General features: G+C 41.9%; 1 protein-coding gene across 4 annotated transcripts in view; it reads left to right on the top strand.

Annotated features, from left to right (window-relative positions):
* The first annotated feature begins 11527 nt into the window (after positions 1 to 11527).
* The window catches only part of wol (Dolichyl-phosphate beta-glucosyltransferase wollknaeuel), a 44512-nt gene continuing 38920 nt past the window's right edge, over positions 11528 to 17119 (top strand). For 2 of the 4 annotated variants that reach the window (XM_053786244.2, XM_053786245.2), the window contains exons 1-2: positions 11528 to 11936; positions 16487 to 16567. In XM_053786244.2, the coding sequence (XP_053642219.1) occupies positions 16508 to 16567 (60 nt within the window). In that variant the 5' untranslated portion in view covers positions 11528 to 11936; positions 16487 to 16507. The remainder of the gene's footprint in view (positions 11937 to 16486; positions 16568 to 17119) is intronic. The other 2 variants (XM_053786242.2, XM_053786243.2) reach the window with 2 other exon arrangements.

The following is a 17119-nucleotide window of genomic DNA, read 5'->3' as shown; positions in this document are numbered from 1 at the left end:
ATATATATATATATATATATATATATATATATATATATATATATATATATATATATATATATACATATATATGTGCTTGTAGCAGCGATTCTCCCTGAACATCTTAGGGACAAGATTGGAGTCCAGGACCAAAAGTTCATTGACGGAGCCATGATCTGGGATAATCTAACGGGCTCTGAAACCAGACCTGTTCCCCCCAACAACTACAAACAATCGCACTGGGATGGTCCAATAGTGGAAAATATAGCCTCAACAATGCTTCAGAGTGTGTCAGGGAAGGATAGAACCCGCCTCCTGGCAGTGAGAGCCCCTCATGCAGGGGATTTTCTGTTGGCTGTTCCCAACTCCAGCCTTGGCACACGCCTCGACCCACAGACCATCCGCATCAGTGTTGCCCTTCGACTTGCCGCCCCTATTCTCGCCGAACACAGGTGTATTTGTGGCAGTGAAGCAGCAGACCGATTCGGGTACCATGGTCTTGTGTGCCGTAAATCCGAGGGAAAGATTGCAAGACATGAGGAGGTTAATAACATTATCAAGAGGAGCCTCACAACAGCCGGATGCCCAGCAGTAAGGGAGCCACCCCAGCTATGCAGATCTGATGGCAGCCAAAAGCGTCCAGATGGTATCACCCTTCAAGCCTGGACAGATGGGAAGCAGGTGGTGTGGGACTATACATGTACATCTACCTTGGCTGATACCTGTCTCCAATACACCAGGGAGGAAGGAGGGGCAGCTGCCAGCTTCAGGGAGTCCCAAAAGTCTAGAAAATATGGAGAACTTGCCCATCATTATATGTTTGTTCCCATAGGCTCAGAGACCCTTGGATCATGGAGAAAGAATGCATCTAAATTCCTTAAGGACTGGGAAAAAGACTCATCAGGGTAGCTAGGGATCCCAGGGCAGCTAGTTTTCTGTTCCAGCGGCTCAGTGCGGCTGTTCAAAGGGGTAATGCTTGCTATATTTTGGGCACACGTCCCAGCTCTGAGGAGCTGGATGAGATTTTCGCCTTATAATCGGTGATACACACGTAACAACATGTACCGTATATGTCACCTTTATATCAACAATGTATCTCTTAAATCTTTTGTACCATATTATGTAATAATATATTCCTATTGGTAATATATATATATATATATATATATATATATATATATATATATATATATATATATATATATATATATATATATATATATATATATATATATATATATATATATTAATTCGATGTAAAGATATTATATGGGTATGCAATGCACGTTGCCTATATAGCCTATATGAGAGTGTGTACATGTTCACCTAAACGAGGTAGTTTAAGCCTTAATCTTTATACAATTATAATCTAAATAAAAATGATGTGAGCCACATGTTGTGTAGCTGATAGTAATGCTTTGTTCTCATGTAACCATGTTGAATTTAAAGTATCTCCCAGAGGGAGGTTCTCGGCACCGGTGGGCTCTTGATCGAAGGAATTGGAGCTGACTTCACCTTTGGATCGAGTTTGATTACCTCCCTTTCTTCCAGCTCTAGGTCATCACACTTATAGAAAGACAGCGACTGAATGATGGAGAATGTGGTTTCTTCTTTGGGTCACCCTTCCATAGTCGGAGCCGGCCTTGAGTTAAATAATAATAATAATAATAATAATAATAATAATAATAATAATAATAATAATAATAATAATAGTAATAATAAATAAATAACAATAATAATGATTATAGTAATAAATAATAATAAAAAATAATAATAATAATGATAATAAAACTCAATAATTATAACAATACTGATGATAATAATATTAATTAATAATAATGGAGACACAATACCGTGGGTGGAACAGTTCATTAAGAAGTGTGTTCCCCTTGGTGACGCTAACAATGTTTTCTTTCTGTCATGTCAGAGATCACAGCAACCTATTACTTGGTTCTCTGCTAAAACACTCTACCTTTCTAGCCTTCAATGACACCGTCTTGTTGAAGTAGCGATAATATACAACTTTCCTAACATGAATCTTAGTTATGGCTTTGTAGATATCTACCTTTCCTATTACGTTCAAAACGTGCCCACTACGTTCTAAACTTCAGAACACCGTGATTTGATTAAGCTTTGCCGCGTTCTCTTTCCACTTCATATGTCATCTGCATTATCTTTTTTTTTTCCTGTCTTCTGCCTTGGTGGGTTTTCCCCTGGGTAATACCCTCAGCCCAAGCCACAGTAGACTTCCTTCAATGTTCCTACTATCACTTGTTCTTTTACACTACCACTGTTACTAATTTTTCACTCCTGCTACAAGCCTCTCTTAACTCTTACTTCTACTACTTGTTTTACCATAACTGTTGCTACTTCCTCATTACTATATTACTACCACTGCAGTGCTACTGTTACTACTATTAACTACTACTACCGTGCTCCTCCTCCTCCTCCTCTTCCTCCTCCTCCTTTCCCCATTCTGTCTTCTATCCTTCCCTGCCTCTTACTCTCACAGCTGTGATCGGACGATGGTCCAGATTAGATTTAGATTTTGCCACCGAAGTGGCTAGTTTATTGTGCACCCCATATCCATCCTGTGGACGGTAGCGCGAGAGCATATGGATACACAAAAGGCCTAGGAACTAGGCCCCAAAGGGTTAACAGGAATACATATGGATTTATATCTACATATCTATAGTTCACTTATCTGTTACAAGCAAATTTGCTTAGTATATCTGGTATCTTATTTTCATTAATAAGATATCTTGACATGTCACATAGGTTATTATACTGTCTGTCTCTGTATTCCTCAATAAGTGGACAATTAAGCACATAGTGTTCATAAATTAGACACATGTGCAACTCTTGGGTATCTTTATTGAGGAAACGTTTCGCCACACAGTGGCTTCATCAGTCCATACAAAGGAGAATCTTGAAGAACAGGAGGAGAATGAAGTAATCAGTCCCTCAACCTTGAGTCGATGTGGTCAGTCCATCAATCTTGAATAGAATGCGGCATACGTGCTGAGAAGGAGCTTATAAACCGTTGGCAGGAGAGGTGAAGCAGTCATAGGTCGTGTAACATTTGTTCAATGTGGAAGTAGGTCGTGCCCAAGAATTAGGCAAGCGAAGAATTCCCAAGTATTAAGATCCCAAGAAGTTGCAGTGTCTGACAGGTTTGTAGATGAATGGTTCTCATTAACCTCACATCGTCTGTAAATAGGGACACTTCTGAGTTTATTCCTTCCGTCATGTGCGAAACAGCACCTGTCCTAGGTCTGAATCTCTTGTGTGGAACTGTGTCAAAAGCCTTCTTACAGTTCAAGAAAACACAATCTACTCACCTCTCTCTCTCTCTCTCTCTCTCTCTCTCTCTCTCTCTCTCTCTCTCTCTCTCTCTCTCTCTCTCTCTCTCTCTCTCTCTCTGTCTCTCTCTCTTGTCTTACTGCTGTCACATTGTCATAAAACTCTAGTAGGTTTGCGACACAGAATTTCCTGTCTCTGAATCCGTGCTGGTAGTCTTTTATAAGCTCATTCTTTTCTAGGTGCTCCACAAATCTTCTGATATTCTTCTCCATGACTTTGCATACTATACATGTCAGTGACACTGGTCTGTAGTTTCATGCTGCGTGTCTGTCCCCCTTTTTTAAAAAAAATGGGAATACATTTGCTGTCTTCCATAATAGTTATAAACGAAAATCTCGGAAGAAATTATGTTTTGCCAAGCAGCGAAGAGCAGGTCTTGAGAGGTACCTCAGTCTGCAAGCTTTTGCTTGTCATCTTATGAAACTGTCAACCACATTTAAACTGAGTACATCAACTTTTCACCCTTACAGTACAGTCAGCTCTCTCATGAAGCTCCTCTGCATAGTGATATTTTCTTTGAAAATGCAATTGAAAAAGTTCATGGGAAGTCTTGTGTAGTAGATGTAGTATGGGAAGTCTTGTGTAGTAGATGTAGTATGGGAAGTCTTGTGTAGTAGATGTCTTTCGATTAAGTGATGTATATTCTGTTATTGTCACAGGATGTGCGTTGTGCATGATAGGGGACAAAAATTAGTTTCCCATTGTGATCCATAAGTAAGTTTATTCAGGTATACACAAACACAGTTACATAGATTATCATTGTTATATTACTGAGTGAGCTTAATATTTATGATGAGTATCCTGCCAGTGTCCCGTCGCATGATTGCTAGCGCACTTAACACACTGAGGTCCATGGTTCGATTCCTGGTACTGGTGAAAACATTAGAACATGTTTCCTTAAGCTACCTACTGTCCATATTCACCTAGGGTCGCATCCTGGGAACAAAATTAACTTAATACTCTGCATAATAACTTAATCAGGGGCATTCAATATAGTATTCCAGCCTAGATAGAACAAGCGAACTGAAGAGTGTCATCATGGGCTTGGCATCCCTTCAAAACTAGGGATGCCAAGCCCATGATGACATTCTTCAGATCGCTTGTTCTTTCTAGGCTGGAATGTTGCCGCACACTAACACACTAACAGCGCCTTTCAAGGCAGGTGAAATTGCTAACCTAGAAAATGTACAGAGAACCTTCACAGCGCGCATAACGGAGATAAAACACCTCAATTACTGGGGGCGCTTGAAGTTCCTGAACCTGTACTCCCTGGAATGCAGGCGGGAGAGATACATGATTATATACATCTGGAAAATCCTAGAGGGACTAGTACTGAACTTGCACACGAAAATCACTCACAACGAAAGCAAAAGACTCGGCAGACGATGCAACATCCCCCTAATGAAAAGCAGGGGTGCCACTAGCACGTTAAGAGACAATACAATAAGTGTCAGGGGCCCGAGACTGTTCAGCTGCCTCCCAGCATACATAAGGGGGATTGCCAATAGACCCCTGGCTGTTTTCAAGCAGGCACTGGACAAGCACCTAAAGTCGGTACCTGACCAGCCCGGCTGTGGCTCGTACGTTGGATTGCGTGCAGCCAGCAGTAACAGCCTGGTTGATCAGGCCCTGATCCACCATGAGGCCTGGTCACAGACCGGGCCGCGGGGGCGTTGACCCCCGGAACTCTCTCCAGATAAACTCCAGGTAGCACACACAGTGTACGACCTTTAATTTCCTAATCAAAGGCTGAATCAGTTTTCGATTAGGTAAGTAAGTATTTAGGTATAGGTACACATAAATAGTTACACAAACTATCAAATACAGTAACATATGTGTAAATTACTTATGATAACCCCCAACAAGTCAGACAAAGTGGCTTATTTAATTTTTCAGTGACATTTACGAAAAAAATTGCATTATATAGAGGAGCTAAATAAGAGAGCTGACAAACAGATCTTGTATTAACCTCGTACAATGTTATATAGACGAGAGTAGCAGTAAAATATGGCTCATATAGTGTTTAGTAATGACAAAATTTGCAGTTTCCGTCTTGCAAGGCCATGGATAGGATGGCCTTGACGTAGAAATGACTCAGAATTTTCATTCGAATGCATAGAATAGCTAGACGAACATTAAAAAGGCACATTTAGAATAAAATCTAATTCAATTTAATTTGACTATAGATCTGGGGAATTAGAGTGTGGTACGCAACCAAATTTACTAAAGTATTATTAAAGTCACCTTGATTTTCATGATAGCCGATAATTATAGCATTTCAGGCTGTCGGATATTTTATTTATTTATTTATTTATTTATTATTAATTTGGACATGATACATAGATGTACAAAGAAATACAGTGGTTAAGTGTAACATGCCAAAAGCCCCTTGTATGCAGAGCATTATGGGCAGGCTTAAAATTAACTAAGCAATGATATATTCAGTGGTAAAAATTATAGTAAACAAATAACAATTAAGCACAAATGAGTATTTAAAAGACAGGTCATATGGTCATTTACTGAGTTGCTGTGCATTCAGTAGAATGGAGTATTCTGTTAGGTAATGCAATTAAAAAAAAATTGATAGGGTCACAGGTTATACATTTATGAGATACAGTTATTCAGTATTTATTTAGTTGTGGGCGAGTAAGTAATTTTTAAAAAGAGACTTGAATTTATAAACAGTGTTTCTTTTATATTCACAGGTAATGAATTCCAGATTTTTGGACCTTTTATGTGCATTAGGTTTTGCTTAGTGTGAGATGAGCACGAGGAACATCAAAGAGTGATCTGTGCCTTGTGTTATGGTCATGTATTCTGTTAACGTTGGTAAGGAGACGTTTGAGGGGAGGGTTTATATCCGAGTTAAGTGTTCTATGTATGTAGTAGGTACAATAATAACTATGGATGTTTTGTACGGTGAGTAGGTTCAGAGTTTTGAATATGGGTGGAGTGTGCTGTCTGTAGTGGGAATTTGTTATCATTTTGACTGCAGCCTTTTGCTGGGTAATTAATGGTCTGAGATGGTTTATTGTTGTTGAGCCCCATGTACAAATTTCATAGGTGAGATAGGGGTAAATGAGTGAGTGATATAGGGCCAGGAGGGCTGACTGTGGAACATAGTACCGTATCTTCGATAGTATGCCTACGGTCTTGGAAATTTTCTTGGAAATTTGTTGTACATGTGTTTGAAATTTGAGTCTATTATCAAGGTGGATTCCTAAGAATTTTCCCTCTCTGAGCTTTGTGATAGGTGATCCGTTTATCATAATGTTAAGAGGGACATCTGTGGCTCTGTTTCCAAACTGAATGAAGTACTTTTTGTCAATGTTGAGAGTAAGTTTGTTAGTCATCACACACACACACACACACACACACACAAACACACACACATACACACACACACACACACACACACACACACACACACACACACACACACACACACACACACACACACACACACACACACACACACACACACACACACACACACACACACACACACATACAGACACACATACACCCATATACAGTATTTCACACCTTCCTGTGAAGTGACCCTCTAACCCTTCCTTCTCCCCCCCCCCGCCTCTCTCCCTCTCCTCTCCTCTCTCTTCCTCTCTCTCTCTCTCTCTCTCTCTCTCTCTCTCTCTCTCTCTCTCTCTCTCTCTCTCTCTCCCCTTTCTCTCATCCTCTCTTCCTCTCCCTCTTCCTCTCTCTCTTCCTCTCTCTCTTCCTCTCACTCTTTCTCTCTTCCTCTCTCTTCCTCTCTCTCCCTCTCCCTCCCTCTCCCTCTCTCTCTCCCCCTCTCTCTCTTCCTCTCTTTCTCTCTCTCTTCCTCTTCTCTCTCTCTCCCTCTCTTCCCTTGTCACTCCCCCCTCTCTCTTACCTTTTCCCTCTCTCTCTCACTTTCTCCCCCTTTTCCCCTCCTTCTACCCTCCCCTTCTCTCTCTTTCTCCCTCTCTCTCACTCTCTCCCCTTTTTCTTTTTCACTTTCTCTTTTACTAAAAAAAAAAAAAAAATGGTTGGGACTCGCAGGAATCAGGGATCAGATGACAATGGTACTGGTAGGGAGGAATGGATGGAGGAGCAGTGGAAAAGGATAGAGCAAGAATGGGAGAGAAAATTAGGAGAGCTTTCTGAAAAAAATGGAGAAAGAGCTCTCTGTGAAATGGGAAAAGAGGTTGGAGAAGGAGACGAAGAATTGGGAGGCACAAGTCGAAACTGCAGTAGCCAGGGTAAAGGTCCTAGAATTTGAGGTAAACAGGCTGAAGCAAGTCTCAGGGGTAGTGACCAGAGAAGACACACCATTCGAAGCTGAGAGGCTGAACAGGAAGGAAGGAGATATGAAATATGCTAAGGTCCTATCAGCCTGCAAAGAAGGGCCAGGGAGTGGAAGGGAAGAGCAGATGGGTGCAGATGGAGAGGGAGATAGGTCGAATGCTGAGGCACAACCATGCTACCAAGAGCCACTGGAAAAATCAAGGGAGAAAATGACCACATACAGACAGGAACCAGAGTCACAGAGGGAGAGGCAATGGGAGGAGGAAAGGGCAAAATCAGTGTTTATCCATGGGCTTCAGGAGAGAGAGGAAAGGACACACACTGAAAGACGGCAGGAAGAAAGAAAGGAGATTGAGAAAATCATCATGGAAATAGGGGGAGAAGACATGGACGAGATTGTAAATTTTCAGAGAATAGGGGGGGTACTTGAAGGGGAGAAACCGACCGATCAAGCTGATTCTCAGGACAGAAACAGTGTGGAACAGGATCCTCCAAGAAAAACCATGGTTGAGAAGCTCGGAAGAGTACAAGAAGGTGTTCCTAGACAGAGACAGAACACAAAAAGAGAGACAGCAACTGAGGGAGAGGACAAAAAAGCGAAAGGAGCTAGGAAAGGAGACAAGGATGGAACCAGCAGAGGTCAGTCAGAGCAGAACAGAGCAGCAAGAGCAAGCACACACACAACTATCCTCAGAACCCCACAACCTATCACACCATCCCAACACACAATACAATCCATACCCACAGCTTCCACCCAACCCCCAACCATAGAATCCCACAGTATGCTACCATTTCTCCCACCCCCACAGGCCCCCCAAACCACAGTGTTGGAAAGGAAACTGAAGGTATGGTACACAAACACTGATGGAATAACAAACAAGTGGGAGGAGTGGCACGAAAGAGTCAAAGAGGCATCACCAGACATCATAGCAATCACAGAAACCAAGCTTACAGGTATGATAACAGATGCCATCTTCCCAACGGGATACCAGATCCTGAGGAAAGACAGAAGGAACAGGGGGGGGAGGAGTGGCATTGCTGATCAAACACCGATGGAATTTTGATGAGCTGGAGAGAGGAGACAGCGGAGAAGAAAGTGATTGCATAGCGGAAATGCTTCACTCTGGAGGTCCCAAGGTGATAATTGCAGTGATGTATAACCCACCACAGAACAGCAGGAGGCCAAGGCAAGAGTATGATGAGAGCAATAGAGCGATGGTTGACACACTGGCTGCAGTGGCCAGAAGAGCTCATACATGCAGGGCAAAGCTCCTGATCATGGGCGACTTTAACCACAAGGAGATCGAATGGGAGAACTTGGAGCCACATGGGGGCCAAGATACATGGAGGGCTAAGATGATGGAGGTGGTACTGGAAAACTTCATGTACCAACACGTAAGGGACACTACAAGAGAGAGAGGAGAGGATGAACCAGCAAGACTGGACTTAGTATTCACCTTGAGTAGTGCAGATATTGAGGACATCACATATGAAAGACCCCTTGGGGCCAGCGATCATGTGGTTTTCAGCTTCGAATACACAGTAGAGCTACAAGTGGAGGGGGAAGCAGGAAGGCCAGGACGAATGAAACCAAACTACAGGAAAGGGGACTACACAGGAATGAGGAACTTCCTGAATGAGGTTCAGTGGGACAGAGAACTGGCAGGGAAACCAGTTAATGAGATGATGGAATATGTAGTCACAATGTGCAAGGAGGTTGAGGAGAGGTTTGTACCCAAGGGTAACAGGAATAATGAAAAAGCCAGGATGAGCCCATGGTTCACCCAAAGATGCAAGGAGGCAAAAACCAAGTGTGCTAGGGAATGGAAGAAATATAGAAGGCAAAGGACCCAGGAGAATAAGGAGAGCAGTCGTAGAGCCAGAAACGAATATGCACAGATAAGAAGGGAGGCCCAACGTCAATATGAAAACGACATAGCAGCAAAAGCCAAATCTGACCCAAAGCTGTTATACAGCCACATCAGGAAGAAAACAACCGTCAAGGACCAGGTAATCAGGCTAAGGAAGGAAGGAGGAGAGACAACAAGAAATGACAGTGAAGTATGTGAGGAACTCAACAAGAGATTCAAAGAAGTGTTCACAGAGGAGACAGAAGGGGCTCCAGAAAGACGGAGAGGTGGGGTACACCACCATGTGCTGGACACAGTACACACAACCGAGGAAGAAGTGAAGAGGCTTCTGAGTGAGCTAGATACCTCAAAGGCAATGGGGCCAGATAACATCTCTCCATGGGTCCTGAGAGAGGGAGCAGAGGCACTATGTGTACCTCTAACAACAATATGCAATACATCTATCGAAACAGGGAGATTGCCTGAGGCATGGAAGACAGCAAATGTGGTACCAATCTTTAAAAAAGGAGACAGACATGAAGCACTAAACTACAGACCAGTGTCACTGACATGTATAGCATGCAAAATCATGGAAAATATTGTCAGGAGAAGAATGGTGGAACATCTAGAAAGGAATGATCTCATCACCAGCAGACAACATGGTTTCAGAGACGGGAAATCCTGTGTCACAAACCTACTGGAGTTCTATGACATGGTGACAGCAGTAAGACAAGAGAGAGAGGGGTGGGTGGATTGCATTTTCTTAGACTGCAAGAAGGCGTTTGACACAGTACCACACAAGAGATTAGTGCAAAAACTGGAGGACCAAGCAGGAATAACAGGGAAGGCACTGCAATGGATCAGGGAATACTTGTCAGGAAGACAGCAGCGAGTAATGGTACGAGGCGAGGTGTCAGAGTGGGCACCTGTGACCAGCGGGGTCCCACAGGGGTCAGTCCTAGGACCAGTGCTGTTTCTGGTATTTGTGAACGACATGATGGAAGGAATAAACTTCGAGGTGTCACTGTTTGCAGATGCCGTGAAGTTGATGAGAAGAGTTCATTCGATTGAAGACCAGGCAGAAATACAAAGGGATCTGGACAGGCTGCAGACCTGGTCCAGCAACTGGCTCCTGGAGTTCAATCCCACCAAGTGCAAAGTCATGAGGATTGGGGAAGGGCAAAGAAGACCGCAGATGGAGTACAGTCTAGAGGGTCAGAGACTACAAACATCACTCAAGGAAAAAGATCTTGGGGTGAGTATAACACCAGGCACATCTGAAGCGCACATCAACCAAATAACTGCTGCAGCATATGGGCGCCTGGCAAACCTCAGAACAGCATTCCGACATCTTAATAAGGAATCGTTCAGAACCCTGTACACCGTGTACGTTAGGCCCATATTGGAGTATGCGGCACCAGTTTGGAACCCACACCTAGCCAAGCGTGTAAAGAAACTAGAGAAAGTGCAAAGGTTTGCAACAAGACTAGTCCCAGAGCTAAGAGGTATGTCCTATGTGGAGAGGTTAAGGGAAATCAACCTGACGACTCTGGAGGACAGGAGAGATAGGGGGGACATGATAACGACTTACAAAATACTGAGAGGAATTGACAAGGTGGACAAAGACAGGATGTTCCAGAGACTGGACACAGTAACAAGGGGACACAGTTGGAAGTTGAAGACACAGATGAATCAAAGGGATGTTAGGAAGTATTTCTTCAGCCACAGAGTAGTCAGGAAGTGGAATAGTTTGGGAAGCGATGTAGTGGAGTCAGGATCCATACATAGCTTTAAGCAGAGGTACGATAAAGCTCATGGTCAGGGAGAGTGACCTAGTAGCGACCAGTGAAGAGGCGGGGCCAGGAGCTTGGACTCGACCCCTGCAACCTCAACTAGGTGAGTACACACACACACACACACACACACACACACACACACACACACACACACACACACACACACACACACACACACACACTCAGTTGTCGCCAAAGTCAGAGCCAAAGGAAGTGTTGAGAGGTGTTGGTGAGGTGTCATATTTGTTGTGGCTGTTGCAGCTGCTGTGCCACCTCACCCATTGTCGTTGACTCAGGCATGGGATTTAGGCAACGGGAACTCACCTGACCTAACTGGGAACTTATTGTTCTCGTTTCCGTTTTTTTTTGTGGGGAGGAAACTTTATTTCCTCTTAAATTAGAGCCATATATTTTTCTCGGACTCCCGGGAGGAAGGGCTCAACAAGGCGTAAGCTTTTGTAGCTCTTAACAACCCTAACAACAACAACAGCAGCACATCATCACTTCCAACACTGCTGAACTCCTGTGTTCTCCTCTCTGACCAACCTGCTGGATGGAGACGTCTTGGTATATATCTTGAAGCTTAATAAACACTTGCTTATTTGTATTTCCAGGAAAGACGAACACAAGGAACTGTACAATAAACATCTGAAATATCGTGGTATGTTATTTACTGGCAGGTGCTTGTTATTGTCATGTTTGTTACAGTCAGGGGGTTGTAACTGGCAGGTATATATTATTGGCAGATGTTCAGTATTGGTGTTTGTTACTGGCAGGTGTTTCTTACCGGCAGATTTTTAATGGTGGATGTTTGTTACCAGTAGGTATTTGTCACTGTCAGGTGTTTGGTACTGTAAAGCAAATAGTTTAAGTTCTATGACATTACATAATACATTATATGTTATGGTATATATTAAAATACATGGAAACGTCCATATTTTGGCCAGACTTAGGATTAGACATTCATTAAGCTAATTTGTGTTTGTTAATTTCAGGTGTTTGTTACTGTCATGTGTTTTTTTACTGCCAGGTGTTTGTGTTTACCAAGAAAAGTAAAATGTGATATTGCACTGTGATTTCTTGTTCAGAACAGTGCACTTGTGTTTTGTGGTTTTTGTTTTAAAAAATGAACATGTTTCTTTTATGGTCAAAAAAAATTTAGAACCTTTCTGAATACTGTTTGTGATTCGTACTTGTACAGATGAATTGGGATGTGACCTTTCCACACAAGCTGAAATTCTGGTAGAGGAACCTCTTTTAATTCATTTTATTTTGTTCTAAAATATTCTTATTAGCTCAAAAATATAGAAAATGTATTTGTTTGTATTATATTGCAGTAACTCTTGTGTAAAGTAAAAGGACACAAGTGCAACTAATGTGACATTTATTGTGGCAACGTTTCGCGAAACGTTGCCACAATAAATGTCACATTAGTTGCACTTGTGTCCTTTTACTTTACATATTGTCGGTAATTCTACCAACTTTATTACAACTCTTGTGTAAAAGCATATAATTTTCTATAACTACACATTTCAGCTCTGAGCCACAGGGCTCCTTAAAGCATTAAAAGGCTTTTGATACAATGAATTAGAGTTTACATCCCTTTCTTGGGATCAAATTAAAATACTCTCCCTCCTCCCTCCTCTGGTGGCTAAAGCTCCCGCTTCACACACGGAGGGCCCGGGTTCGATTCCCGGCGGGTGGAAATTCCGACACGTTTCCTTACACCTATTGTCCTGTTCACCTAGCAGCAAATAGGTACCTGGGTGTTAGTCGACTGGTGTGGGTCGCATCCTGGGGGACAAGATTAAGGACCCCAATGGAAATAAGTTAGACAGTCCTCGATGACGCACTGACTTTCTTGGGTTATCCTGGGTGGCTAACCCTCCGGGGTTAAAAATCCGAACGAAATCTTATCTTATCTCTTCCTTAATCAAAATTTGCTGTGGCTTATAGCCTGTGACATGGTTTGGAATGTAATAACTGGACTTGCCTTGTGTCACTGTTGCTGCTGACACTGATATCACTGCCATGACTACTGATGCAGCCAGCACTACTGATGTTGCTTCTATTGTTGATACTGTTGCTGCTGTTGGTTTCTGGCTTCATGAGTGTGAGGAGGCTATAAGACTGCTCAGCAAAGTTGTTCAGTGAATTGAGAAGGTGAATGGAATTCGTGTAACCACGAATTCAGTGGTACTCACATTTGACTAACCATGCTTTCCCTTATCCACTAACTGTAGTTGGAGAAACCTAGATGTCACCTCCATCCATTGTTTCCTGTACCAGATATTTTGGCACCAATAGATGATGTAAAGAGCCACAGTAAGTGTGTTGGCTATCAGGAGGCATGTCTTTCATAAGGCCCAGATTGCAACATGGTTATGTTATGTAGAGGAGTAAATTTGCTCTAATACTCCCGTAGAATCTAGAATAAAAATCACATGGCCCTCTAGTGACCCCACCTGTTACCTGAATCCTCTATTGTTAATTGATTGATGACATCTCGGAAGTGGCAGGTGTCCTTTCTGAGAGCTTTTTTTTTTTTTTTTTCCCCATTTCTAGCATCCAGAAATACTGTGTGTAATTACAGCCATGACTTCATGACCTGAAGCTAAAAGAGACTGTTTCCCTGCTTTCCTCTGAGTGCTTTAGGACACTTAAAACTTGTTCAGCTTGGATGAAATCATAGCGACATTGGTTTACCTGGAGTTTACCTGGAGAGAGTTCCGGGGGTCAACGCCCCCGCGGCCCGGTCTGAGACCAGGCCTCCTGGTGGATCAGAGCCTGATCAACCAGGCTGTTGCTGCTGGCTGCACGCAAACCAACATACGAGCCACAGCCCGGCTGATCCGGAACTGACTTTAGGTGCTTGTCCAGTGCCAGCTTGAAGACTGCCAGGGGTCTGTTGGTAATCCCCCTTATGTGTGCTGGGAGGCAGTTGAACAGTCTCGGGCCCCTGACACTTATTGTATGGTCTCTTAACGTGCTAGTGACACCCCTGCTTTTCATTGGGGGGATGGTGCATCGTCTGCCAAGTCTTTTGCTTTCGTAGTGGGTGATTTTCGTGTGCAAGTTCGGTACTAGTCCCTCTAGGATTTTCCAGGTGTATATAATCATGTATCTCTCCCTCCTGCGTTCCAGGGAATACAGGTTTAGGAACCTCAAGCGCTCCCAATAATTGAGGTGTTTTATCTCCGTTATGCGCGCCGTGAAAGTTCTCTGTACATTTTCTAGGTCGGCAATTTCACCTGCCTTGAAAGGTGCTGTTAGTGTGCAGCAATATTCCAGCCTAGATAGAACAAGTGACCTGAAGAGTGTCATCATGGGCTTGGCCTCCCTAGTTTTGAAGGTTCTCATTATCCATCCTGTCATTTTTCTAGCAGATGCGATTGATACAATGTTATGGTCCTTGAAGGTGAGATCCTCCGACATGATCACTCCCAGGTCTTTGACGTTGGTGTTTCGCTCTATTTTGTGGCCAGAATTTGTTTTGTACTCTGATGAAGATTTAATTTCCTCATGTTTACCATATCTGAGTAATTGAAATTTCTCATCGTTGAACTTCATATTGTTTTCTGCAGCCCACTGAAAGATTTGGTTGATGTCTGCCTGGAGCTTTGCAGTGTCTGCAATGGAAGACACTGTCATGCAGATTCGGGTGTCATCTGCAAAGGAAGACACGGTGCTGTGGCTGACATCCTTGTCTATGTCGGATATAAGGATGAGGAACAAGATGGGAGCGAGTACTGTGCCTTGTGGAACAGAGCTTTTCACCGTAGCTGCCTCGGACTTTACTCTGTTGACGACTACTCTCTGTGTTCTGTTAGTGAGGAAATTATAGATCCATCGACCGACTTTTCCTGTTATTCCTTTAGCACGCATTTTGTGCGCTATTACGCCATGGTCACACTTGTCGAAGGCTTTTGCAAAATCTGTATATATTACATCTGCATTCTTTTTGTCTTCTAGTGCATTTAGGACCTTGTCGTAGTGGTCCAATAGTTGAGACAGACAGGAGCGACCTGTTCTAAACCCATGTTGCCCTGGGTTGTGTAACTGATGGGTTTCTAGATGCGTGGTGATCTTGCTTCTTAGGACCCTTTCAAAGATTTTTATGATATGGGATGTTAGTGCTATTGGTCTGTAGTTCTTTGCTGTTGCTTTACTGCCCCCTTTGTGGAGTGGGGCTATGTCTGTTGTTTTTAGTAACTGTGGGACGACCCCCGTGTCCATGCTCCCTCTCCATAGGATGGAAAAGGCTCGTGATAGGGGCTTCTTGCAGTTCTTGATGAACACAGAGTTCCATGAGTCTGGCCCTGGGGCAGAGTGCATGGGCATGTCATTTATCGCCTGTTCGAAGTCATTTGGCGTCAGGATAACATCGGATAGGCTTGTGTTAATCAAATTTTGTGGCTCTCTCATAAAAAATTCATTTTGATCTTCGACTCTCAGTCTGGTTAGCGGCTTGCTAAAAACTGAGTCATATTGGGACTTGAGTAGCTCACTCATTTCCTTGTTGTCATCTGTGTAGGACCCATCTTGTAGCATCATCTGTGACATGCAATCGAACCCTGAATTCCCATGCTTCATAATCCAGAGGATTTGATTACGCTTTTTACAGAAGGCTGTTTAGTGGATAGCTTCAGTCATTTACATTTTTCCTTGGTGCCCATTGTGGTACTTGCTTAGTACATGTCCCCGCAGTTGAAGCATAACCATATACTGCAATTTCATTAAAAATGTGCTAATTCTTTCTTATGAATATCAGTACTAAGCAGATTAGAACAATGTTTAATTATACAGAAAATATTTTAGTAATTCAGACATTCAAAATTTCTTATTATTTATGGCTTCTGGATTCAAGTTACCCAAAGAAACCTATCCCCTGTGAATTACAGGGTTCATCTGTACAGAGAATATTCAATTTAAAGCTCATTTTTAGGGAGGGTAAAGGAGATGAGTTGGAATCCAAGATAAATCTGTGTAATATTAGTGTTAGTATTATTTATTATTGATTATTATCATTTGTCATTATCATTATTAATTATTATTATTATTATTATTATTATTATTATTATTATTATTATTATTATTATTATTATTATTATTATTATTATTATTATTATTATTATTATTATTATTATTATTATTATTATTATTATTATTATTATTATTATTAATTTGCTCAACAATTTATTTCTTTTTCAGGTAGTTTTCTTAGTGTCTGATATGGATTTCTTAACACTACTTGGTTACTTACTTGGTATTGCTGTTACTGCAGTTGTAATTGTAAGTGTAATAAGACCTTTTCTTGCTATTTACTCATTCTTTTAGTTGGCTTGAAAATTGATAAATTATCGAATAAAAATTTTTTGGAAAAAGATATACTAAATAAAAATATTTGGAGTGTTAGCTGATGCTTTATGGCACGCAATGTAAAGATTTTCCCACAAGAAAATCATGCAATGTAAAGTCACACTGTAAGAGGGTTTACTGTATTTTTAATGCTGTTTAGATGATTCGCAAAATCATAAAAACGTGATTGCAATAATCTTTTTAGGCAGCATGGTAGTGTAGTTAGTACACTGCCCTGCTAATTTTAGGACTGGCTTGGCATGGGTTCAAACCCAATCTGCTCTGTGAACTGTTGTTTAGATGTAATTTTCAATTAATTTTTTTCCTCTTGCTACTTTATCAAATACATTCATCTTTAATATATGCTTATTTGTTGTAGATTTAGTTGATTTCTATTTGTTTTATACAATTTTGTCAAAAAAATGTAGATTTTTAACCCTTTGACTGTTTTGGTCGTATATATACATCTTACGAGCCAGTGTTTTG

Source organism: Cherax quadricarinatus, chromosome 42 (assembly GCF_038502225.1).
Source record: "Cherax quadricarinatus isolate ZL_2023a chromosome 42, ASM3850222v1, whole genome shotgun sequence".
NCBI lineage: Eukaryota > Metazoa > Arthropoda > Malacostraca > Decapoda > Parastacidae > Cherax > Cherax quadricarinatus.
Note: the sequence above shows the minus strand (reverse complement) of the source record. Positions and strands in the feature narration are given on the sequence as shown.